The following is a 24602-nucleotide window of genomic DNA, read 5'->3' as shown; positions in this document are numbered from 1 at the left end:
CAGCCTCAGAATTGATAATCTTCATCAAGGAGTCAAGGAGTAAAAGATCCAGCAATCAAGAAATACACCGCAAACTAGCAGTTGGTAGGGTTGTAATGAAAGCCTTGGAAAGGATATTTAGATGTTGTGATGTGTCTATACCTACAAAGATTAGAATCACTTGGACAGTGGTTTTTCTCATGACACTCTGTAGATGCAAAAGCTGGACTATGAAGGCGCAAGATAGGAAAGGTATTGACACTTTGAACTTTGGTGCTAGTTTGGTGACTTTTGAGGAGACCATGTACAAAATGGATCATAGAACAAATCAATCCAGAATTTTCACTGGAAGCACACATGACCAGGCTCAAGCTATCATACTTTGGACACATTTTGTGAAAACCCAGCTCCCTTGAGAACTCCATAATGCCGGGGAAAGTTGGAGAAAAGAGAAGAAGAGGACAGCCAGCAGCCAGGTGGATGGACTCCATGACGACAGCAATAAATGCACCACAGAGATCTTAAAGGCCAAGTTGAAGACAGATCATCCTGGAAAGAATCTATCTATGTGGTTGCCAAGAGTCGATACCGACTCGACGGCACTTAATCAATCTAAATAGACAGGCCGTTGGCTATTAGTTCTGACAGGGGCAGAGCTACTGTTGGGCGAATGGGTTCAAAGAACCTGGGCCACGCCCAATTAGGAGCCGCGCTTTGCGGCCCCGACACACACACACACGCACCCCGCATCTGATGTCAGATGCAGGAGCGCTAGTTTAGCTCCCGAGCGGGGGCCACGCGGGAGACATGATAGACGTCTATAAAATCATGCACGGTGTGGGAAAATTGTATAGAGATAAATTCTTCTCCCTCTCCCATGACACTAGAACCAGGGGTCATCCCATGAAATTGATTGCCAGGAAATCTAGGACCCACAAACGGAAGTACTTTTTCACACAACACATAATCAACTTGTGGAATTCTTTGCCATGAAATGTAGTGACAGCCAACAACCTGGATGGCTTTAAGAGGGGTTTGGATAACTCATGGAGGAGAGGTCTATTATCAGCTACTAATCGGAGGGCTGTGGGCCACCTTCAGCCTCAAAGGCAGGATGTCTTTGAGGCAGGATGAGCAGGGGAGTAACAGCAGGAGAGATGCCATGCCCTCAAGACTCCGTTCGGGAGCCAGACCATGCCCCCACGTCTGACGTCAGACACAGGGGGCGTGGCTAGCCCCACGTCAGATGCAGGGGGCGGGGTCAGCAGGGCGGCCGCAAACGGGCCGCTGGCAGTCCTGCTCCACCACTGAGCTCTGATCAAGCAAGTTTTCTCAAAAGAACTAAGCTGGTGTTCATCATGAGCAACAGCGATTCAAGCCTGCCATCTTTCTGTCTGAAAACCTGTCTGGATCCTGATTAAGCCTTACACTCCATGGCAAGCATGACACAGAGTACTGATTGGCTAGTAACTGAGCCACACAACACAGATTTTTGAATCATTCCAATATCTATCTCCTGCTGTTGGCCCAGCATTCTCTCTCTCTCCGACTACAACAGTACCTTGCTTAGGAAAGGGAATACTCCTGAATGTACAAATCCGAATTCCTCCTGCACTCTTCTTCCTATTTCATTTGCTTGGTGCTCCTGTGACCAAAATGGTGGTTTATCATGAACAGGAATGAGGTCTTCCACAGCCCCCACAAAAGCCTCCCAAGCAACACACGCCATGTTTCCAGGCTGTGAATGGGGTGACAGGAAGGAGATTTGAGTGGGGTGCTGAGGAATTGGCACATCTCTGGGTCATTTGCGTAGAAATATGACCCTCTCTGTAATACTGACATTTTAAGTGAGACCTTAAGGTGATCTCTCTCCATAAAGCCACTCAAGGAAAAAAAGCTGCTTCTGGATAGCTTCACTTTACAACTGACAACTCCGCCATGGGTTAAGCAAGTTAAAGACCGCATAAGGACGAGGGCTCCTTTCCTGTTCAAATGCTCCTCTCTTGTTATACTTCTGGCTTTCCTTTTCTGTACATGCAGCCACATTTACTCTGTGTCGTTAGTAAACATTTTCAATAAAATCCTAAGACCAAAGCTTAGTGGCTTAGTGCACAAGTTTGCAGTCCAGATCTTGATTCAAACCCCACGTCTGTCACATGCATCCAATCAGATTAAACCTCCACAAAATGTATGTAAATCTACCACAAGGACAAGAACTGAACCCATTTGTGTGTTATTTTCCCCAGTTCTCTCTCTCACACGTCCACTCAAAACACACACACACACAAAAAAAACCCTTTTCCTTCATGTTCTGACCGCAAGACAGGCTCTTAACTCTGCTTTTATAGTAACATTCCTTGTATGTCTCCCTAAATACATATACCATAATTACTTTTCACTGTAGATTTATGGCTGGGCTTTACTAGTCATTATTAGGTTTGCTTGCTGATTTGAATGACATCCAAGAGTTTATGGTCTCTGATTCATTAGTTACTGGGCTCACTGTGGCTGCCAAGATACCTTCTCTCTTTTTTTTGGAAAACCCAGTCCACTTTCCTTCCTCTCCTGAGCCGCATCCTCTGGGCTTTGGCAAAACCGAGCATGGGGCATGTGCCTTTCAATTCATAGCCTGCCTAGGATGGATCACAGTCTTTAGACGGCCTCCAAGAACAAAAGAGCTCCCTGGCTGGATCAGAAAAAGGCCTGTCTAGCCTCAGCTCTGCAGTGGCCATTGCCTCCTCTTGTGGCAGCAGATTCCATAAAGCAAGAAGCATTTCCTGGATTCCCTGCTTATTAGTGTCACTGAATGACACAGAGTTCTAATAATCATGACAGAGGGAGAAAAATGTCTCTTCCTCAACAAGCAGTTGGGTTCACACCATGCACTTTAATTATCATCACTCGCTGCCTCTATTCTCCCAGTGTGCTTGTATAACCCAATTGCCCATAGGGCAATTCATCACCACTACCTTTTTGGGGAGGGGGGGCAGTTAATCATGAAACCTAAAATCTAGGTTCTAGAAAACTTAATGTCATCAGGGAGAGGAGAAGCAAATGCATGGAAGATAAATGTGTACCACCTAGAGACACATATATCCCATCCAAAATAAATTGAGATAAGCAGGATGTCTAACTTCTGTTGTCTAAAGATGGCAAATCAACGTCATTTGATGACACGGAACATCCTTTTAAAACAGTAGCAAATATTAGTCACTTGGGTTTTTAGTAAACTGTTTTTTTTTTCAATCTGCTCAAAACTTTGGTATATGTGCATCTAGTAACTTTTGCAACTGGTTAATGAATTTTGTATCTGTCGAATTGTAAGGGTTTAATAATAGGAATGCATGTTTAAGCAGTGCAAAGTAATTTGGAACAACTGTAAACAAATGAAATTGTAATAAAAACTAAGACATGTATTTTAAAAAAAGAAAGGAAGGAAGTGGGGACAACTGGTAGTGGGAGAGACAAAAGAAAAGACTTCATATGATGCTTAATTAATTTATTGAATTTGATGGGGTGGTGGCCCCTAGGGTTTAGATGGCTCTCTCCCCTCAAAAGGGGATAGCCAAATTCACAAAGGAAGAGCAACAGCGATCATCCTCCATAGCCAAGTGGAACCTCCATGTTCAGAGGAGTTCAAACCAGTTGCTGGGGACAATAGAAGGGGTGGCCCTCTACTGTGAGAAGGACCAGATGGATCTTTGCTCTGACCTAACCAGATCCCTAGGTTTTTTTCCTATAAAACCTCCAATTCCTATAGAAGCGAGTTAAATAAGTGCGTAACTTGCTCATTGCAATGAATGGTATTCGGGTTGCCACCAAAATTTGGTTTAGATTAATATTCAAAAGAGAATGGGGGGGGGGGGTGTCTGTCCTTGAGTGTGGAATCAAAAAACTTTTCCAAAGTGAAATTTAAAGAGGTGAAATCTCCCAGAGAGATACTGACATCTGAAGAAAATCTCAGGGTTCCTCTCAGGAAGAAATTTTGGGGGATTTTCTCCGTTTCTCCACATCCCTGTAATAGCAACTGAATTGAAGGTCAAGAATATCCAGTTTGCAGGGCTAGTTTACCTAGAATGTGAGATGTGGACGTGTTTCAAGTTGAGCTCTCTTGCCCCAGAAAACAGCCTTCAGCTCACCGTTAGGTCAAAAGTCTCATGAGCTTGTGTATCTGCCCTGTGCATTCTCCTCACATAGATTTCAAGGGCAAGCCATGTCCTGCACAAAAGCATTGGGAATAACAAACACCCTCACTCATTTGGAGGGGAAACAAAACACTAAGCTTGCTTCATAAGAACATCAGAACAGCCCTGCTGGATCAGGCCCAAGGAGGCCCATCTACTCCAGCATCCTGTTTCCCACAGTGGCCCATCAGATGCCCCTGAGAAGCCCACAGGCAAGAGCTGAGGGCATGCCCTCTCTCCTGTTGTGACTCCCCTGCAGCTGGTACTTAGAGGCATCCTGCCTTTGAGGCTGGAGGTGGCCCACAGCCCTCCGACTGGTAGCCATTGATAGACCTCTCCTCCATGAAGTTATCCAAACCCCTCTTAAGGCCATCCAGGTTGTTGGCTGTCACCACATCCTGTGGCAGAGAGTTCCACAAGTGGATCACGTGATCCATTTTGTGATCAACGAAACCAGCCAACCAAATTCACAGTCATCCCAATCCCAGTCTTTGAACCAACCACTCCCCTGCCCCATGATGGCATCCCGCTAAGAGCAATCAGCCCTGCTGGGATCAGGCTCCAAGTGCAGCCGGGGTGGGGGTGGGGCGGGCTGGCTGGAACCTGCTGCAATTGGTGCCACCTGTCAGGCAGCCAGCCACCCGTCTGGCGAGCGACAGAGCCATTGATGTCTCTACCCATGGCAAAGCAGCAACTCCCTAACACCAGTGGAAACAAACAAAACAAACAAAAGGCAAACAAACCCAAAGCAATTCCAGGCAGTTCAGAACGCTTGTTTAAAGTGTTGTTTTTTCTTCCCCAAGCATTAGTAGAGGATGCTCACAATTTCTGAGTCAGTTTCACACACACACACTTCACATTTGCAAAAGAAAATGGCCCCGTGAGTGACAGCACCACGTACCTTGTGGTTCTGATAGGAGGTCACAGAGATAAAGGACGTCTCTGGAAATACGTGCGTGCAGAAAGCTGTGTTCTTGGAGCCAAACGCGTTGTTTTCGTCCGCTTTGACGATGTGCAATCTTGGTTGGTACTTATGCATTGAGTTAAGAATGATCTGGGGAAAAGGAGGAGGGAAACGGACAATTAGGAATAAGCCGGGTCTGCCCGATTGGATTAAGCCCACAAGGAAAGAGAAAGCACTTTCCAACTGAACAAAAGGCAGCTGGGCCTTGATACCAAGTTGGAGGGAGCCTGCCTATTTCAAATGCAAGAGACGGCAACCAAAATATAGTTCAGCCTGCCTCACCTTTGCGTGAGGCACTTTCTCTGCCCATTTTTCCTCTCCCCTTATCCATTCCCCCCACACACACACATTTTTTTTTTTTTTTTGAGACCCTGACATCACTAGACTCTTCTGGGCACACACAGCCCAGTGACAGCGACTGGCACACATCGTGTTGCATTTAGCTTTCCAAAGAACAGAGGTTGGCAGCAGCTCCACGTCTGTTCTACCATCTCATTCCGCCCTCAGTCTTGTGCCGGGCCTGCCTCTCTGTGAGGTAGGGGCAGCTCAGCCAATCAGGGACAGAGGCTTCCCCGCCACCCAATCTCGGAGGGCACTGCAAAACACAGGGCTTTCTTGCCCCTTCCCCACATGGCAAGAAGGCCCAAGGCATCCTCTGCAGGGGATACTTTCCATGGCAGGAAAATGTCCCGACTGGAGACGATTAGTCATGCAGGACGGGCAGGGACTGTAGTAACAGCAGCAAGCACAGAAATGCTTTCCAGCACAGGCCCAATGAAACTCCTGCAGGGGTGGATTTCCAAAGCAGCTTCAACACCATATGTACATCCATCACTCAAGACAAGTGCTCAACAGCAACATTCTGAATGTGCAAATTGTGAAATGGGCAGACTGACTCCTTGAAATTTTTGGTTTTTTAAGGCAACATGAATATTCCTCTCTGCAACAGCTCAGAAGCCACGATGCAGATTTAAGGCGTGCGCCCTTGGATAAAACGTACCAAGAGGAAAAAGGGGAAATCCTTGGGAACGAGGGGCCCAGCTGAACAGAAGAGAATATGTTAGATTGCAAGCTCCTTGGGAACAGAGACCTATTTGTGATGTTTGTGTAACTCTGTAAGACTTTCTGGCCTTATTCAAATAAATTCATCAGCCTGATGGGTGCCCCTCCCTTCGGCTCCTCTGTGCTCAGTCCCTTGATAGTGACAGAGGGCAGGTGAAAAACAAAAACAGAAGCCTGTATCCTTTTCTAGATGGATAAGGCTGCACCATTACAGTGCGATCGGCACTTTAAAGCCCCTTCTCGTCCGATTGCATATAATTCTGCCCACGGTAGCCGGCTGCATCATAGACCATTTAAATGTAGTTTTTATTGATGACAGTTTCCAGATCACCTCCTCCCAGAGGAGGAATGAGAAACTTTGTGGCATTTTATCAGCCTTGCAAGGGGCTCTCTTTAACTGTTTGGCTGCTGTCTGGCTGTATAGGGCTTTGACTGAAGGAGGGGAAAGGCCATGTTAAGGCAGGTCTTAAAGTATCTTTTCACTCTGCTTTGCCCTTTGGCGCTAGGAGTATCAATCCTCTGGAAATATCTCCCAAGTCAGACAGAGATGAAGGCTTGGCGACTTTTAAATTAACTTTGAAATTGTTAAACTGGTGCAATTAATTTGGTAGTTATAGCGTGTGTGTGTGTTTTTAAATCCAAGTTGGATGACATTATTTGTTATGCTAGCAATGCACATGATGCTTTTTAGAATGACTTAAGCATAAAACATTTAAGTCCTTACCTTGAGGACAGTACAATAAATTTCGAGAATGGGGGAGGCAATACACGGAGAGGAGAACAAGCACAATAACGGTGGGGTGGGGTGGGGTGGGGGGTATAAATACACCACCACAAAATTAAATGAATTTCATGAATAATCCCCCCGCCCCCAGCACTCTGGAAGGGGAGGCTGGAGATCTCCCACAGAAAATGTGCACACCCCCTACAACCAGACTCCAGTCCTCAGGATTCTTTGGGGGAAGCCACAGTAGTTCCATTGGCATAAAACCTCTGCAAAGTCTGTAAAGCAGACATAATCCCAGCCTTCAACCGGGGATGAATCAGAATTTTTAGAAATCAGGACAACAAATCAAGGTTATTTGTCAACAGACTGGCTTGTCCCGTTCCAGAGGTTTTAGTGGGGATGGAACTATACATAGCTGGAGGCAGTATTCCTTCTTCTTTTTTAAACAAGGTCCCTGTGCTCTCACCTCAATGCCACCAGAGTGTTTTCGGAGCTGTACAGGAGCGTGGCCAAGCTCTGAAAGCGCCCAGCATGGTGCTCATCAACCCAATCCCCACCTGAAAGGCACAGCCCTTCCTGCCACTATGATCCAGGTGGGACAAGGTGCCCGTAGGCGCTGGTACTCAGTACCAGTGTATGCTGTCACGAACAAAGGTGTGCAAGCCAGTCTGAACCAGTGGGCAGAGATCTGAACTGTGGCCCTGGGTGCCCGAACCCTAACTCCGCTACCCTAGCTTCAGCAAGATAGCCCTGGGGAAATCCTTTTGCTCTCTACTTCATGAGGGCGCCAGAGGCCAAGATGCATTCAGCGCCGCGTCACAGCAGAGATGTATTTATTTATTTATTTATTTATTTATTTATTTATTGGATTCATATACCGCCTAGTATAAAAATCTCAAGGCGGTGTACAGAATTAAAACATAAAATATAACATTTAAAATCAATAAGATAAAAATTAGATAGAAACATGTTAAAGAAACATTAAAATTGAAAAATCAAATCTCAGTTGAAGGCCTGGGAAAACAAGTACGTCTTCAGGGTCCTCCTAAAAGCAAACAGAGAAGGATATGCTCTTATTTCAGCAGGGAGCACGTTCCAAAGCCCTGGGGCAGCCACAGAAAAGGCCCGGTCCCAAGTTGCTGCTAAGGTTTGCAGCACCCGTAGTTGGACCTCTCCAGATGATCTTAGTAGGCGGCAGGGTTCACGACAGAGAAGGTGCCGTATGAAAGTGTTTGTCAACCACAAGAGCTGGTCTTGTGGTAGCAAGCATGAATGATGTGTGAGCACTGTAAGAGATTCCCCTCAGGGGATGGAGCCACTCTGGGAAGAGCAGAAGGTTCCAAGTTCCCTCCCTGGCAGCATCTTGGAGAGACTCCTGCCTGCAACCTTGGAGAAGCCGCTGCCAGTCTGTGAAGACAATACTGAGCTGGATAGACCAAGGGTCTGACTCAGTATTTGGAAGCTTCCTATGTTCCTATGTGGTGGAGAGCTGGTCTTGTGGTAGCAAGCATGGCTTGTCCCCTTAGGTAAGCAGGGTCTGCCCTGGTTGCATCTGAAAGAGAGCCGATGTGTGAGCAATGTAAGAGATCCCCCTCAGGGGATGGAGCCACTCTGGGAAGAGCAGAAGGTTTCAAGTTCCCTCCCTGGCACCATCTCCAAGATCGGGCTGAGAGAGACTCCTGCCTGCAACCTTGGAGAAGCCGCTGCCAGTCTGTGAAAACAATACTGAGCTAGATAGGCCAATGGTCTGACTCAGTATATGGCAGCTTCCTATGTCCCCAGCAGCTGACATTTAGAGGTATACTTCTTCTCAACATAGAGGCTCCATTAAGATTCTCTTAGCTGACTTCAATTCCTCATCTTAAAAACCAGGAAAATAAGTGGATACAGGTCATAAAACACCTTTTCCCTCACTAAATGTTCTATAAAGTCCCATTACAATTCTTCAGCTCTAGGTCACCCTCCAGCTTCCCCTGCTTCTTGTAACACGTGAACAGTCTCTACCAGAAGCCAAGTGCTGGGAACTCCAAAGTGGCCCTGGAGGGTTCAGGCGCCCCATTCCCTTTTGGGCTTAGTTCCTTAATCTGCTTTGAAGACCACCCATCGAAGCCTCCTGCTCCGTCCGCTGGGCCATGCTGCTGTTCTTAAAACACAGAAAGTGCTTTTAGCAGCAAGTGAGATTAAAACGGGGAAGTCCAGCTTGGCGCCTACTTCAAGACAGTATTAGGGGAAGAAGGAAATGGTGGTCCCGCCCCAAAGGATATTTTACAGAGACTCCGAAAGGGACAACTGTGACATGTAAACCTCTGAAGTGTTGGGCCTGAGCCACTTTGCAGAGGGTGCAAAATCTATTACTCCTGGAAGCTGCCCCAGTGTGCCTATGGAGTCCGGCAGGCCCCCCTCCCTCACTGCCGTGGTTTAGGAGTTTCATGGCTGCCCAGGGATGGGAGTCTGCATGCCAGAGCGTGGAGTCTAAAGAACCTCGTGAAAACGTGCCGCGATTTTTTGCCTGCAGCCCAGCAGTCGTGAAAGGGAAGCGCTTTGGGGCCTGCCCAAGCAAAAGGCGATTAACAGAGGAGTGAGAACCATACAGCACTGAGATGAATCGGGTTTCGTGCCATTTCCAGGCTAATTTGTTCCAGGATATACTGTTGTTAGCAGGTCCCCTTTCCTCCCCTTACGATGAGAGCTGGTACAGTGGCAACAAGCATGACTTGTCCTCCTAGCTAAGCAGGGTCCACCCTGGTTGCATCTGAATGGGAGACTAGAAGTGTGAGCGCTGGAAGATATTTCCCTCAGGGGATAATGGGGCCGCTCTGGGAAGAGCATCTAGATTCCAAGTTCCCTCCCTGGCAGCCTCTCCAAGATAGGGCTGAGAGAGATTCCTGCCTACAGCCTTGGATAAGCCACTGCCAGTCTGTGAGGACAACTGAGCTAGATAGACCAATGGTCTGACTCAGTATACGGCAGATTCCTATGTTCCTAAAAGCGTCAGCAAGTAAGGGCCAGGAAGATTCCCAAGCAGACTTGAAGGGAAAGGATTGAGCCACATTAGTTAAATGGCACTTCCATGGATGGTGGCTGTCCCTGAATATCAGGCACGGGGAGGGAATAAGGGGGGGGCCTCACCCTCATCATGGGGCGGCTGCCCTTGTGAGGTTCCCAGATATATCTGGCCAGTGCCAGTTTAGACTGACCTTGGTCAGGCCAAGGGAATTCTCATTAAGCATTCTTCTGAAGACCCACACTCATACCAAAGGTTTGGGGCAGGAATTGGCAGGTGTACCTTTTCCTGGCAATACTTCTGCCCCCCATGAACAGCCATGATGTCTGGTTATTAAAACTGCCAAGGAAGATTTGTCTCAGCTCAATGTAGAACAAGAGAAGATGGTCTGCATGTTCTGATTTTCCATACAGACCGAGGCGAGTTTAGAGTGAGCAGATGTACTACCTGAACGAGAAGCACCTTATGAGAAAAACCCTTCCAGCAGCTCACTTCACTTCACTGGACTCCAAGAGTCAAACTCCATGCTCAACTGGTCTATTTGTAAACAAACAGGTATCTTATGCACTCATACCAAAGCTTTCCTCATTAATAAAGTAACCCTGTGAAGCTGGAACTTCATTGTATTCAGGGAAGTAAGGAGTGAAAGACAATGCCATAATATTCCTTATTTGACCACTTTTCCCCCTAACATTTTATATCCCACTCTTCCTCCAAGGAGCCCAGAGCGGTGTGCTACATACTTGAGTTTCTCCTCACAACAACCTTGTGAAGTAGGTTAGGCTGAGAGAGAAGTGACTGGCCCAGAGTCACCCAGCAAGTCTCATGGCTGAATGGGGATTTGAACTCGGGTCTCCCCGGTCCTAGTCCATCACTCTAACCACTATACCACGCTGGCTCTCCCCAGACATAATAGTGTCTATTATGTCTTTCCCCAGACATAATAGTATGGAAGTTTTTGAGTCAAACAGAATTTTTCACCAGGAAGTTATTTGCACATGGCTTCATGCTGCGGAGTAAATGCCAAGCGAAGCCACATCGAATCACACTTGCGACATTGAAGGAAGCAGCCCCTCCCCTCTGCTCTCAGGTTTGCTTTTGAGGCAAGTTCACATGGCATGCCTCCGTGCTTTCCTTCTAGCCAATGGGGCAGGGTGGGGGGAAGAGCTTTCTAAAGAGCTATATTTGCATTTCTAAACAACAACAACAAATATTTATATACCACTTTTCAACAGGAGTTTCCAAAGCAATTTACATAGAGAAATAATAAATAAATAAGATGGCTCCCTGTTCCCAAAGGGCTCACAATCTAAAAAGAAACATAAGACAAGACACCAGCAACAGTCACTGGAGGTATACTGGGCTGTGGGTGGATAGGGCCAGTTACTCTCCCCTTGTTAAATAAAGAGAATCACCACGTTAAAAGGTGCCTCTTTGCTCATTTAGCAGGGCAAACTGTTATAGAGAGTATCCTTCTTATCATGCTAATGATTCTAGTCAGTGCCTCTCCCTATCTGGTGTTTTCAGGGGAAAGTAGCTTAAAAGGTCAAGTGTGCCGTCAAGTCAATTTTGACTCCTGGCACCCACAGAGCCCTGTGGGTTTTTTTGGTAGAGGGGTTGACCACTGCCTCCTCCTGCATAGTATGAGATGATGCCTTTCAGCATCTTCCAATATCGCTGCTTAAAACCAGCATTTTACAAACCCAGAAATAACTCAAGATAAGCTAGAATTCGCAAAACAAAGCCTGACTTGTGTGTGGAGTGGGTCCAAGGATCCCAAAGGGACTTGGGGGTAGTTTTGGCTGGTGTGTGAATGCACACACTCTCTTCTGAAGGGGATTCGGAGTAGAATCCCTGTCTGTAAAGCCTCTAGCCAGAATGTGAAGATGGCTAGAGCCTTACATACGCAACGGCCACAATCTAACACAGATTTGTGTGTGTGCTTTAAGACTATTCAAACCTATGGACTTATGTTCAAGTCTGCACGCAATTGTGAACTTTTTGACAGGATTGCCCATTCAGTGTGCATACATCCAAGGGCCACGTGAGTTAAAATCACCTTGCACAGGAGAGAATTACCCTACTAAAATCCATCCACACAACTGCCAACTAAAGGGTTAGCGCTGTGTACACAGCCAATCCCAATTGTTGATATTAACACCTCTAAGACAAGGGTAGTATTTCAGTGGTAACCCTACTCCTGTGTTTCAGGTGGAGTTGTAACTTATCTCATCCTCTTGAAGCACCTCTGGCCCCAATGACAGGGTTTGTGTTTTGCTTTTTCTGCATTCATTGAGACATAGAACTAAGCAGCACAGATTGCACAGTCCTTTGAGGACTGCATCACTTTAGGAAACAGGTCACGACTGCTTCTTTGAGTGCTTCCCCACATCAGCAAAACTTGCACCTGGAAACTTAGCATGTCAAGAGGAAGGTTAGGCTAAAATCCTTCCTGATGTGCTAACTTTCCACGTACAGGGACTTTGAGACTTGGTTTGGTTTAAATGGAGGAGCATTCAAATAGGCGTTCCACAAACTCCAGTATAAAGTGATGCATTTCAGAAAGCACTTTACTATGAATTACTTCTGCTATATTTGAATTGGCTCCATCACACCCTCCAACATTTGTCCAACTAATGAAAGAGACAGACATTTTGTTATGTGAGTTCCTTGTATGGACCAATATTACCCTGGGGCCTGACATCTGGCATGCCCTGAATCAACTTGTTCAAAATGTATATTTCTTCGTCTGCCTATAAACAGGTTTTTAAAACCATGAAGTCACCACCAATCTAACATTTTTTCCAGAGCTGTATACCAATTTAGCAACCTCCCACCACACATGTGATTTAGACACACAGAATCTCATATTTGTGACCCATAAGAACTAGCAACTTGACAAGGAATTGGAAAGGCAGGATAAAAATCTAAGCAATAACACTGTAGTGTTGTGTTTTTAAAAAGAAATACATTTCCTTAGTTTTCTTAGGAGTGAATCATGGATAACTTTTTCTGTATTTGAAAGACGTGTGGCTGTATATGAACAGAACCAAATAGATTACCAGCCCAAAATTTCTGGCCCCATTCTTTGAAGTTATTTCCATTCAAGATTGGAAGATGCCTAAGAATGCAAACTTTCCCTGAAATTACCATTAAATGTATTGACTTTCAGGTAAAAAAAATTAGGAGCTATTAAGAGAGTTCCCTGGTTCTCCAAAGGAGATCAGGAGTCACATGATATCAAGGTTGCCATGGCAATTACCCATTTAATACAAAACAACAGATAGTGGCACGCAAGCCCCACAATTTAATAGCTTCTCCCAGGGAATCGTATAATTAAAGTTTAATCCCATTTTTAACATGCCCTCTCTCTTTCTCTTTACTTTCTTCCCAAATGTTAGGATAAAGACATGAGTTAAACTGTGCTGTCTCCTCACTTGGGGCAAGAAAAGGAAATTCAATCTCTACATTCACATTATATTTTTGAAGTAAATTAACTGGGAGGAGAACTGAGAGGGTTGTCCTGGATTCTGGTAGAGGGGTCCAGAAAAATCACCATCATTGGGTGAAGAGTCACCCCTTCCACTTAGAAAAACATCCTCAGTTGGGACACAACACACCTGACCTTGGTACGCTCCATGTTCAGCGCATACTTGAGTCACCTTCCCTGGCATGGATATGCTACAGGGCAACTGTGTATTGAGGTTTACCAGGAAGAACAAGAATCTGTCTACTGACCTGCCAGCCTCAGGAGGTCTCAAGCTGGGAAGCTTCTGGGAGTGGCACTGGGGTCTTCCTTTCAAACCACCAAATCCACAGACTTCTTCAGCCCAACAAGCATCACCAGCTTTTATTTTCTGTTTTTGCTCCACTTCCTCCCTTCCCAATTGGTCATTGCCTTTGCCTGCTAATCCTGTATGAACTTCCCCTTCCTGTCAGCTGGTATCTGTAGAACTAAGCACTTCCTGTGTGATGCTCACACAGACTCCCAAGTCCTGTCCTGACTGTGCCTTTCTTCCTGCTCCTCAGCATTCACTGCTGCTCCTGCTTCCTCCCTGCCTCACTCTGTCTGCTTGGATTTCACTTCTGGAACTGATCTTGGTTTGGATTCTCAACTAGGGACCATCTTCCTCAAAAATTAGCATCTCAAGCTGGCTCTGATTTTTATAAGATACCTGCAGGCAGTATTTTTCTAGCCAGGGCCCCCTATTTGAGAGAGAGAGAGAGAGCGAGAGAGCGCACTGGGCTCTTCCAAGGCATAACCTGTGATTTCTGGGTTCTTTCTTCCTCTGGGGAATCAGGAATGACCACAATTAGGGACAGGACATGAGATGGCATGCAGGTGAGTGCAGCTGAGGCACAGGGATTGCCTCCCACTGTAGGATTTGGCTTGGCTAACCGGCTTCCGTTATCTAGAATTATGTAGTCCAGAAGCCCCTCTCTGCCTCATAGCATGGAAACCACTTTGGTCATAGCATACATCTTACTTCACAGCAAAAGTTTCACAAAGTGGGGAAACTCAATATAAACTTTGCTTAGTGTTTTTATTGTATTATTTTTCAAGCTGTGCACCATCTTGAGACTATGTGGATGGCAATATGTACATCTGAACATAAATTACCATCTGCACAGGTATAAAGGATAATTTCTGTTAGGTCCTTTATTGCTGGTATTTAAACTCAAAAATGGAGTAAAAAGTTTCCAGTAAGTAGTGGGTGCTGCTGGAGGGTTGCGTGACCATCAGGGACATGTTTTTGGTAGGCATCGTGAGTTTCAGAGGGAAAAGGAGATATTAAAAAAAACCAGTGCTAGTCTGGATGTCATTCATAAGATGAATAGATTATATCTGTTTACAGGCAATATTTGTGAAAGTACATTAATTGAATTGCCCATTGAGCGGCATTTTGAAGGGCTGAGTCTCATTTTTCAACAGTAGTTGGATCTATAGCAGTTTAAATAAATCTGGCATTATTAATGGACATTTTTTGCTTGTGTCAGCATTTTTTACTTGTGTAGGTTTCAGAAAGCATGTTCATTTTTCCTGTTCCAGAGAGAGAGAGAGAGATAGAAACAGACATTGCTCCCAATCAATTTGAAGCCCAAAAATCTGTCAAAATGGTTAAGCTTGTTATATCCCCAAGCACCCTCAGGACACCCGCATAAATCAAGCGGTTTTGTCAGGCTGATTATCTCCGTGCATGTAAAGATTTTGAAATACATAAATTAATGCCTTACCCTAAGAGGAGGGATTTTGCTTTTAAGCAGCAGTGGCTTAAAAGAACGTCTTAAAAGGAAGAGGCTGATAAATGCCTCTTCTACCATCTGCTACTGAAGAGCTGCTGGCTTCTCCTACCGTACTGGATATAAAAATTGGAAAATTTCAACTTCTTGCAATTCATAGTCGCTCCAAGAAACAATCCCAGGATAGCTTGACAGATAGCCATTAGGTCTACATCTGTGAAAAGAGGCTTTCTCTCCAAGTAGAGATAACATAAAGTTATCCATCCCTGCATGGATGGTGCAAAGACTTAATCCACCTCTTGCACTAAACAAAAAGGGATCTGTGTCAACATTTTGTGTGTGACCAGTGCATAAGCTTTCTACCACCACAGGCCGACGGATTCCATCAAGCACAGCTGTAATTCAGGATCTATCCCTTTATTTCTGTAATCTGATCTATCAACTGTAATAAATTATTACCTACCTAGTTAGTTAGTTGTTTATTTACGATCTTAGATCAAACAGCAATATAAGCAGAATATACTCAGTAAAGAAAAAGCAAAAACAGAAACTAAAATATTGTCACATACATAAAATCAAGAACCTTTGGCAGTAGCTGAGTACCTACCTAACATTTCTATTGATATTTCTACCTCCCTGCACTCTAGCATCATGTGCTTGAGATACGTCTCCAAAAGGCGGACACACAATTGTCACAATCTGGGTCAGAGTCGTCATTGTACACAATGCTAAAATTATTATCCACAACTGCAGAGCGTATGCCCTGTACAAAATAATCCTCTCTCAGCAGTATAATACAGAACTGAATCGCTTGCACATCACAAATACAACTGATTTAATTGTACACTGATTTGCACATCCAGTTTCAATTACTTATCCCATGGACCCCATGAGAACCAGTTGCTGTGACAGCAGCAAGTAGACCTATTTTGGATTATTCATTTATTTATTCAAAATATTTATACCCCACCCCTCCAGTACACTACTGCTTGGGGCAGCTCACAACAATAAAATAAATACAGTGTAAAATAAGACCAAGGAACAAACCAAAATAACTTTTAAAATAAATACACACATGGAAGAACTGAGTAAATGTTGCTGCTGAAAGTAAAATGTACTGTATGTAATTATTTTTGTTTTCACATGGTGGTTCCACCTCCTCTTTGTATTAGACTACGAGACAGGTAAGCAGCATATTGGTCCAGTGCTGTGCCCAGGTGAATGTTCTCCACTTCTATAATCCACTGTGGTCACATTCTTACCAGTCCCTACCTTCACACTACATGTGAATTAAGATTTTCCAAACAAAAATACTGTAGATATTTTATAGGACCTCAGAAAGTAATTTGGGAAGGGAAATGATTCCTTTGTGCAGCCTGGTGCTGAGCACACGATGAGCCCGTTACACATCAAAGGCTCCCGAATGGTTGAAAACTAGGCTGGACCAATTTGAAATACCATCAAGCAGAATGAGCAAATGCTCATGCAAGTAGAGAAACAGACAATATGACACGGAGGGACCAACGAAAAGTGCTGAAATACACAGGAGTTAATCTGATGTTTTCGCATAGCAAAGGCTGGATCCAATACGAGAACAAGCCAAAGACAACGTTCATAGGAATGGGCTGCTAGGAACATCCAAATTAGGACGACACACCGATTTGGGTACGATTTGCACATTTCTATGACTGAAAGATTGGACAACCGTAGGGGTGGGGGGAAGTGGACATGCATATGACTGGTACAAAAAGGCACACCTAGTGTATATACTATTACAGCAAGACAGGATTCAGGATCAACCTATCTGCTCGATGGCAGGGACCTCTGTCCCAGGCTCTGTTTAAGAACATACCTCTAGGACTTGGCATCAATCTTCAGGGGACTATTGAAAGCAAACCTGGAGATTTTAATGGCTTGCAGGCAAAACATAAAAACAGCTTCTGTCAGGGCGGGCAAACCTATCCTGCTGTTCCTGCTTTCATACTGAAACCAGCATCTCCAACAGCAAACAGAATGTTCACTTACGTGTCCAAACGGGTCCAGGTGGTTGTTGGTGAGCTTTAGCTTCTGAAATGAGACCAGCTGACGCATCCAGTGGGCTCCTGTGGCAGGTGAGTCCGGGTGGACGTACAGTCGCCCGGGCATGGCGGGCTCAGCCTTGCCAGCCACCATCCTGTAAAAAGAGGAAATCCAGAACGTTTCCTTCATGACATGTTTTTGGCAGCCACCTAATGACGCAGCAGGGAAATGACTTGATTAGCAAGCTAGACATTGCCGGTTCGAATCCCCACTGGTAAACACCTATATCGGGCAGCAGCAATACAGCAAGATGCTGAAAGGCATCATCTCATACTGTGTGGTGGGAGATGGCAATGGTCAACCCCTCCTGTATTCTACCAAAGACAACCACAGGGCTCTGTGGGCACCAGGAGTCGACACCGACTCGACAGCACACTTTACTATTTGTATAGTTAGAATGGAAAGTTGGGTGCTTCCAGCATCTTTCCCTTTGTCAAAAGGTAGCTCTGGTGAAGCTGATCTAGATTGGGGCCACGCTGCAGAAGAAGGGGGTCTAACCTTTGCCCCCAGTGCTGCAGATCTGATCCAAATCATGCCCCAGAAACTGCTGTTAGCCACGGAGAAAAAGCCTTCAGGGAACAAACATGGCATCTATAAATTTTTCCCGTTGCAGAATATTGTGTGTGTGTGTGTGTGTGTGTGTGTGTGTGTGTGTGTGTGTGTGTGTGTGTGTGTGAGAGAGAGAGAGAGAGAGAGAGAGAGAGAGAGAGAGAGAGAGAGAGAGAGAGATATTAATTGGAACAGAAGTTCCTAATCTTTTTTTAAATAAGTATAACCCTTCTGTTGCAAACCCTCAGTTCAGATAACCCATAGAGATTTTAAAAGAGAATGAGTGTGTGTCTGTGTAGGAGTATATTGTGGCTACAGTGTGGGGAGGCAGAAGGGCTCCGAGGACCCCCTGGGAGCCTTTCAAGGACCTCTAGAGATACTAGCACTCCTGTTAGGAATCCCTGAATTGAGAGGAATTGGTACGGGACCAAGGGTTCACCACCTCATCACGCTGCAAACCTGAAGCAAAACATTTTGTTTTCTTTTTAAACATTATTCACATTATACATTTAAAATTCAAAGGAATGCTAACTTTGAGCACCATCAACATTCAGTGCGCAACTTTATCCAGAGTCAAGCGTTCCTGCCACTGCTTTTTGGAACGTAAAAACATGTTAAGAGAACGCCCACATCATCCCTGCCCCCAGCAGGCTTTGCTCCCTTACTATTCGGCACTGAGGATCCAGCACACTGAATAGTGAAGCCGGAAGTGGAGGCCTGAGTCCGATCCATACAGCAAGTGGTAGCAACTGGATGCATGCCTCCAAAAGTTTTCAGGGACAGCTCCTCTTCGGGGCCGTTTATATTCCTGTGGCCTCCCAGGAGGCCTTTGCCTCCTGAATCTTTCTCTCGTGCCTTCCCTCCTCAGCCCCCTCCCTTTTCCTAGACGTGCATCGTGGCTCCAGTACAGCACATAATAGCGATGCAGCCCAGTTCCCCATGCATTGTCCTCATGCCATAACACACCGTGTTTTTTGTCTTTTTAAACAGGGATTCATACCAAAACCAGCAGCAACTTTCCAAGGGCAATAAAAGGAAAAAGGAAACACTGTCCTAACAGCTGGCGGGCACTCCATTAAGCAATTCAGACCAACAGCCCATTGTTCATAGGTAGAAGCAAGGAACAAAAATGTGTCATGGGCCACCTTCCCAGGCCTAAGAAGCCTGCTGAAGTTCATGCTTCTTGAGAATTAAATGCTCAAAACCACTGCAGTTGAAAAGACCCTGCCCATCAGTGTTTCCTCTAAGAGGGATTCCCAGATGTTGTGGACTACAACTCTCAGCATCCCCAGCTGCAATAGCCTTTGCTTGGGGATTATGGGAGTTGTAGTCAACAACATCTGGGAATCCCTGTGAGAGGGAACACTTCTGCCCGTCCCTTTTTCCTGCCTCTTACACCTTCCTGGAGAAGTAGATGTAATGCCACCACCCAGCCTGTCATATCCCTCCTCTAAACTAGGGTTGCCAACTCTGGCTGAACCCATTCCTGGATATGTTTTTGCCCAATATTTCTCACAAGATCAAGCCATTCAGATCTCCAGGATTGTTTTCAAGAGTCCCCTGAAGATCGATGCCCATTGCTGAAGACTCCAGGCCAATTCTGGAGGGCTGGCAACCCTACTCAAAACCCGTCTTTACGATGAAGCTTAACTAATTTCATTTCTGGGTGAATTTGCATCCTGCCTTGACATTCAAAAAGCAATTGGCTGGCTTCCCTTGAGGAATCGCAGAATGTCAGAATTGGAAGGGGATCTCCAAGCTCTTAGAAACTTAGGGGACCTGGTTGCTGGCTTAACTCCTTAATCTTCATTCTCCGTTGCAACGCCAGCTAAACTGAAACCTGCATACATGTACCTGCACTGGTTTGCATTTCATCCTTGACTGTCTCTCCCAGTTATCTCCTCCACTGTTAAAATTCACAATATAAGCCTCTCAGAACAAGGACCTATTCACATACGTTTGCTTCTGAAACAACATGCCGTATACTAAGTCATCTGATTTATATTCCACTCTATCTCATGAGGTCAGAACAGTTTACAGTGGCCGACGTCCAGACGAATGTTCCACCAGGACAACATTGCTTCCATGAAACAGCAGGGGTGCTGCATTAGCAGAAGGGTTCCTCTTGCACTAGTGAACTGCCCTTTACACGTTTGCAAAATGACATTCGGCTGACAGGACGCTAGGCTTGATGTCAGCCAAGCTTTCTTCTTCTTCTCTAAATAGGAATAATCCTGTCTCCAAGGCGCTCACAACAGAAAAACAAATGCATGGTTTGGGAGAATAAAAGAATAAAAGAGCACTGAAGGCTACCCTCTGGTGGAAAATCTGTCCTAGTTTTCTGGGAACTTATCCCATGCAAAGCAAACATTACTGAAGACAAAACTATCAGCAAGCATGGGATGCAGCCTCTGCTCACACATGGCTGTACCAGCACCCAACTGGAATCCCTGGAATAATCTGATCTCAGCATGCATCTCTGACACAAGCCAATATTCACTTACCATTTGTTGTCACAGAATTTGTACCGATGGTCATCCGCAGGGACAATGTCAATCAACAAGATGTACTTGGTCTTGGGGTTCATCCCTGTGACCTTGACTTTGTAACTTGGAAACATTCTCCTGAGGAAAGGAAAGATTAACACAATCCAAAGTCAGGGCCTAAGCCAACAAGAAAACAGACATTCATAGCAAGTGCATTTCAGACATCATGAAGCAATACATATCTTTTTATCCAAGTGAGATATATTGTTATTAAATGTACCTATATACCACTTTTCAACACAAAGGGTCTCAAAGTTATTTACATAATAAAAGGTATAAGAAAAATCTTCCCTGTCCCACAAGGGCTCACAATCTAGAAAGAAAATATAAAGTAGACCCCAGCAACACACACTGGAAGATAGGGATATGTGAATCAATTTGGGTACAAATCAATTTGTACCAAAATCTAGCTCATTCAGGTGATTTGGAGACAGAACAAATCACCTCTGTGTCTATTGGCTAGATTAAGGTTCAAATCTATTCAAGATTCAGATTCCTCCTATTAATTCCCCCAGATCCCCTGCTTTCACTTAAAAAAAAAAAGGCTAAGCTCTAGCCCTTGTAGAAGTAGAATTATGGAGCAAAATGTGCAGTCACTATTTTTCAAGTGTTTGGATTCTTTGGTGTATAATAACTTTTCCTCAATTAATCCCTATGAAAATTCATCACACACTTTCATTTCTTCTATGCCTTTTGACTGTCTTTGGACAGTGCCAACTGTCAGTTGCCATGTGCCAACCAAACCCTCCTTCCACCCACAAAGCAGTGGGGTACTACTCAGTTTATGTCTCGGGGTTTTTCCCCAAGTGTTTAGACTTTTTGGTGTCTAATAACCTTTCCTAATAATGAATTCCTATGAGGATTCATTACACACCAAAGAGTCTAAACATCTAAAAAATTCCTAATAAAATATAAATTGCATACCCAGTGGCTTTTGGGGTTTTTTTTCTGATGGGTTTTTGTTTGGTTGGTGGGGGTTTTTTGCGTTTGTTTGTTTGGGGGGGGACAGTTGGCACATGGGATGCCACTAATTCCCCACCCGCAAAGCACTGGAGTAAAAATGAACAGAAGTAATGAAGGTGCGTAATGAAGACACCAAAGAATCTAAACACTTCAAAAATTCCTAAAAAATAAACTGAGTACCCCGAGGGAGGTGTGTGTGTGTGTGTGTGTGTGTGTGTGTGTGTGTGTGTGTGTGACACATGGCAGTTGACAGTTGCATTGTCCACACATGAATAGTCTACATGAATAGAAGAAATGAAGGCGTATAATGAATCCTCATAGGGATTCATTATAAGGAAAAGTTATTAGACACCAAAGAATTAGAACATTTGAAAAACAGTGACTGCACATTTTGCTCCATAAATCCACTTCTACAAGGGCTAGAGCTTACCTTTAAGAAAGAAAGAAAAAGATGGGGATCTATGTTAGGGTTAGGATAGGGCAACTTTGAATGCCCATTATTTCCTATGGCGGAAATAAATAAATTCCATACAACTAAATAAAATAATGAAAAATCAACCAAGTGCCCCACTGCCTTGAAATCTGTGTGGTAGGTGGCACCCATGGAGACCTACCACCCAAATTTGGTGTCCCTAGGAACTTTATAAGTGGCCCTAATCAATCTGAATCCAAATCAAATTGGGTGATTCAGAGGGACAGATTCAGACACAAAAATCAGGGGTGATTCTATTTGGGCACAAATCGAATTGAAAAAATCAATTTCTACACATCCCTACTGGAGAATGCTATAGTGGGGTTAGAGAGGGCAGTTGCTCTCCCCCTGATAAATGTAAGAGTCACTGCTTGAACAGGTGTCTCTGCCCAGTTAGCAGAGGCAGTTCCCAAACTGTGTGCCCTAAAAGGGCTTGAAGATTGCTCCCTGTCCCAAAAGGGCCCATAATAAGAGAATAACACACAGGAGAGACACCAACAACAGCCACTCGGAGGGATTTCTTCACACACTGCATAATTCACTGGTGGAATCCATTGCCACGAGGTGTGTTGATGGCCACTAGCTGGATGGCATAGTACTCCACTGACTTTCATGGCTGAATGGGGATGTGAACCCGGGTCCTCCTTCCTCTAGTCCAATGCTCTAAACACGACTACACCATGCTGGCTCAACAAAAGAATGTCTGTATAGCAGTTTGAACCTTTGAAAGTACCATATAAATGCTCTACAGTACTAGAGTGTGCTCTTTTAAGCAGCCTTGTAATGGAGGCCAATACTGTCATCCTGAAACTCCAGATGGAGACCAAGGCTAAGACAGTGGCTTACCTGAGGCCAGGCGCCCAGTGGCAGCCTGGGTTCTGCCGCCACTGCGGGGCCCCTAGCCACGCCCCCTGTATCTGATGCCAGATGCAGGGAGCATTTAGCCACGCCCACAGCATCTGATGTCAGACACAGGGGTGTGGTTTAGCTCCCAAATGGGGCTGCGCGGCCCCATTTGGGAGCTACATCACCCCCCCCATGTCTGACGTCAGACATGGGGTGCATGTTTGAGGTGTGAGGTGTGGCCCCTGAGGTTCGGTGGCCCGGGTTCTTTGAACCCATTCGCTCAATGGTGGCTCCGCCCCTGCCTAAGGCCATCCACTGAGTTCATGGTCAAGGAGAGATTTGAACCAGCTATTCCCAGATTCACTGCTCATTCTCTCAAGCGTTACATAGCAGCACCAAACTCCTATTCCAATTTTGCCTGGAGCAGAACATCACATACTCTTTCTTCCCAGAGCCATATAAGTCACATTTTGTTTTTACTGAAAGACACTTTTGTTGAAGAGCCGTCTATAAATACGTTGTTGTTAAATAAACAACATTACTTCTCAATAATTTTCCCTGCTCTGAAGACCTCTGAAAATGTCTCTCCATGAGATACATTACCACAGGGAGAGGGGTTATCAAATACACTTTTCTCCTTTCAAGCCCTTCCAAATATAGGGTTGCCAACCCTCCAGGATTGGACTGGAGCCTCCAGGAATCTGCATCAGTCTCCAGATGCCTCTCTTGAAAGCAAAATTGGAGACTTTCATGGTGTGATAGGAGGAAAAATATTGGAAAAATCTTCAGGAGCAACTGCAGGAATCACAGACACAGCAGGCAACCCTATCCCAAAGCCAGGAGTTCAACCAAAACTGCATTACCTTTTCTCACACACAACATATGCTTTTTAAAAGGTTTTTGACTCAGAAAAAGAGAGAGAGAGAGATGGGCCTCCGATTCTCAAAAAAATGATGCTACGGTTGCCCACGGCAATGCAGTTGGGTCCTCACATTCTCATTCTGCTCTCTTCATAAAGAGAGAGTTGTATCCATGAACGCATAAGGTAGACAGCCATTCCAGGGACAGAAGAACATTCTGTGGGTTGAGCATTCTTTGTCGTCTCAGCCACCATTTTGTAACCACTCGGGCAGAAGTCCACAAAATGGGCTCCTTTTAGAAGCCTTTTGAATCGCCTCTTTCTAATGCCCCGCGTACGTGCCAGGTGTTTACTGTGTAACTAGTTTGGGCTCAAACCGGGGTGGTTTACCAACGGCCATCTTTGATTTCCATTCATAAGCCATGCACTCCTCTTAACCCTGGACACAGGTAAGCACCTGTATAAATACAGTAGGATATTTCCGTTTCCAAAGACATAGACTAAATTCACACTTTTAGAGGAGGGGAGAATGCTACAGAGGGAATCTGATTTTACCTGTCAATTTTTTATTTTTTTTTAAATAGACTTCTTTTAAAAATTACACCCCCAAATGAAAGTGTTTTTAAAAAGGTACGTGAGAAGTTTGTTCAATATAATTTTAAACGCAGCCTTGGAAGATTCTACAAGGATATTTATGACCCCGACTTCTGAACGGCTTCTTTTCTCTCTGCCCACCAAACGCTTTCCAAACCCTAGCACATCCAAGCTACTAAAGGAGCCGGGAACTGATATACTGTAAATGTTAAGTGCTTTTTAATGGCATTTAAAATTAAGCTTCAGCATATGGAATTCATATAGGGCAGACAAGTTTGAGTTCATAATGTTCTTTAGAATAGCCCTCTAAAATAAATAGAGTGAGCTGAAGCCCTTCGATAATATAAACAGCCAAAATTCTTCTCAGGATAACAAATTAGAACTCACATCTGATCTTTGGAATCGCTTAAGTTGCAGGCCCACGCCGTCACTGCCTTGGGGGAGCACTTTGGCGCTGGAAATCAGCAAGGTCCACAAGCTGCTAGATCCTGCCAACTTTCTGCACCCTTTTCCAGGAAAAGTGCTGGGTATGA

The 24602-nt window shown here is 44.9% G+C and overlaps 2 protein-coding genes across 5 annotated transcripts in view; one reads left to right on the top strand and one right to left on the bottom strand.

Moving 5' to 3' along the window:
• Positions 1–6274, top strand: part of BRIP1 (BRCA1 interacting helicase 1) — a 294634-nt gene extending 288360 nt beyond the window's left edge. Inside the window, exon 29 of the mRNA XM_053274533.1 lies at positions 6049–6274. The gene's annotated coding sequence lies outside the window, so the exon portion shown is untranslated. The remainder of the gene's footprint in view (positions 1–6048) is intronic.
• The window catches only part of TBX4 (T-box transcription factor 4), a 132586-nt gene that overhangs the window by 13181 nt on the left and 94803 nt on the right, over positions 1–24602 (bottom strand). For all 4 annotated transcript variants that reach the window (XM_053274545.1, XM_053274548.1, XM_053274546.1 and 1 more), the window contains 3 exons: positions 20294–20413; positions 17187–17334; positions 5065–5217 (listed from right to left, as the gene is read on the bottom strand). In XM_053274545.1, the coding sequence (XP_053130520.1) occupies positions 5065–5217; positions 17187–17334; positions 20294–20413 (421 nt within the window). The remainder of the gene's footprint in view (positions 1–5064; positions 5218–17186; positions 17335–20293; positions 20414–24602) is intronic.

Source organism: Hemicordylus capensis, chromosome 12 (genome assembly GCF_027244095.1).
Source record: "Hemicordylus capensis ecotype Gifberg chromosome 12, rHemCap1.1.pri, whole genome shotgun sequence".
Lineage (NCBI taxonomy): Eukaryota > Metazoa > Chordata > Lepidosauria > Squamata > Cordylidae > Hemicordylus > Hemicordylus capensis.
This window is presented reverse-complemented; position numbering and strand designations above follow the sequence as displayed.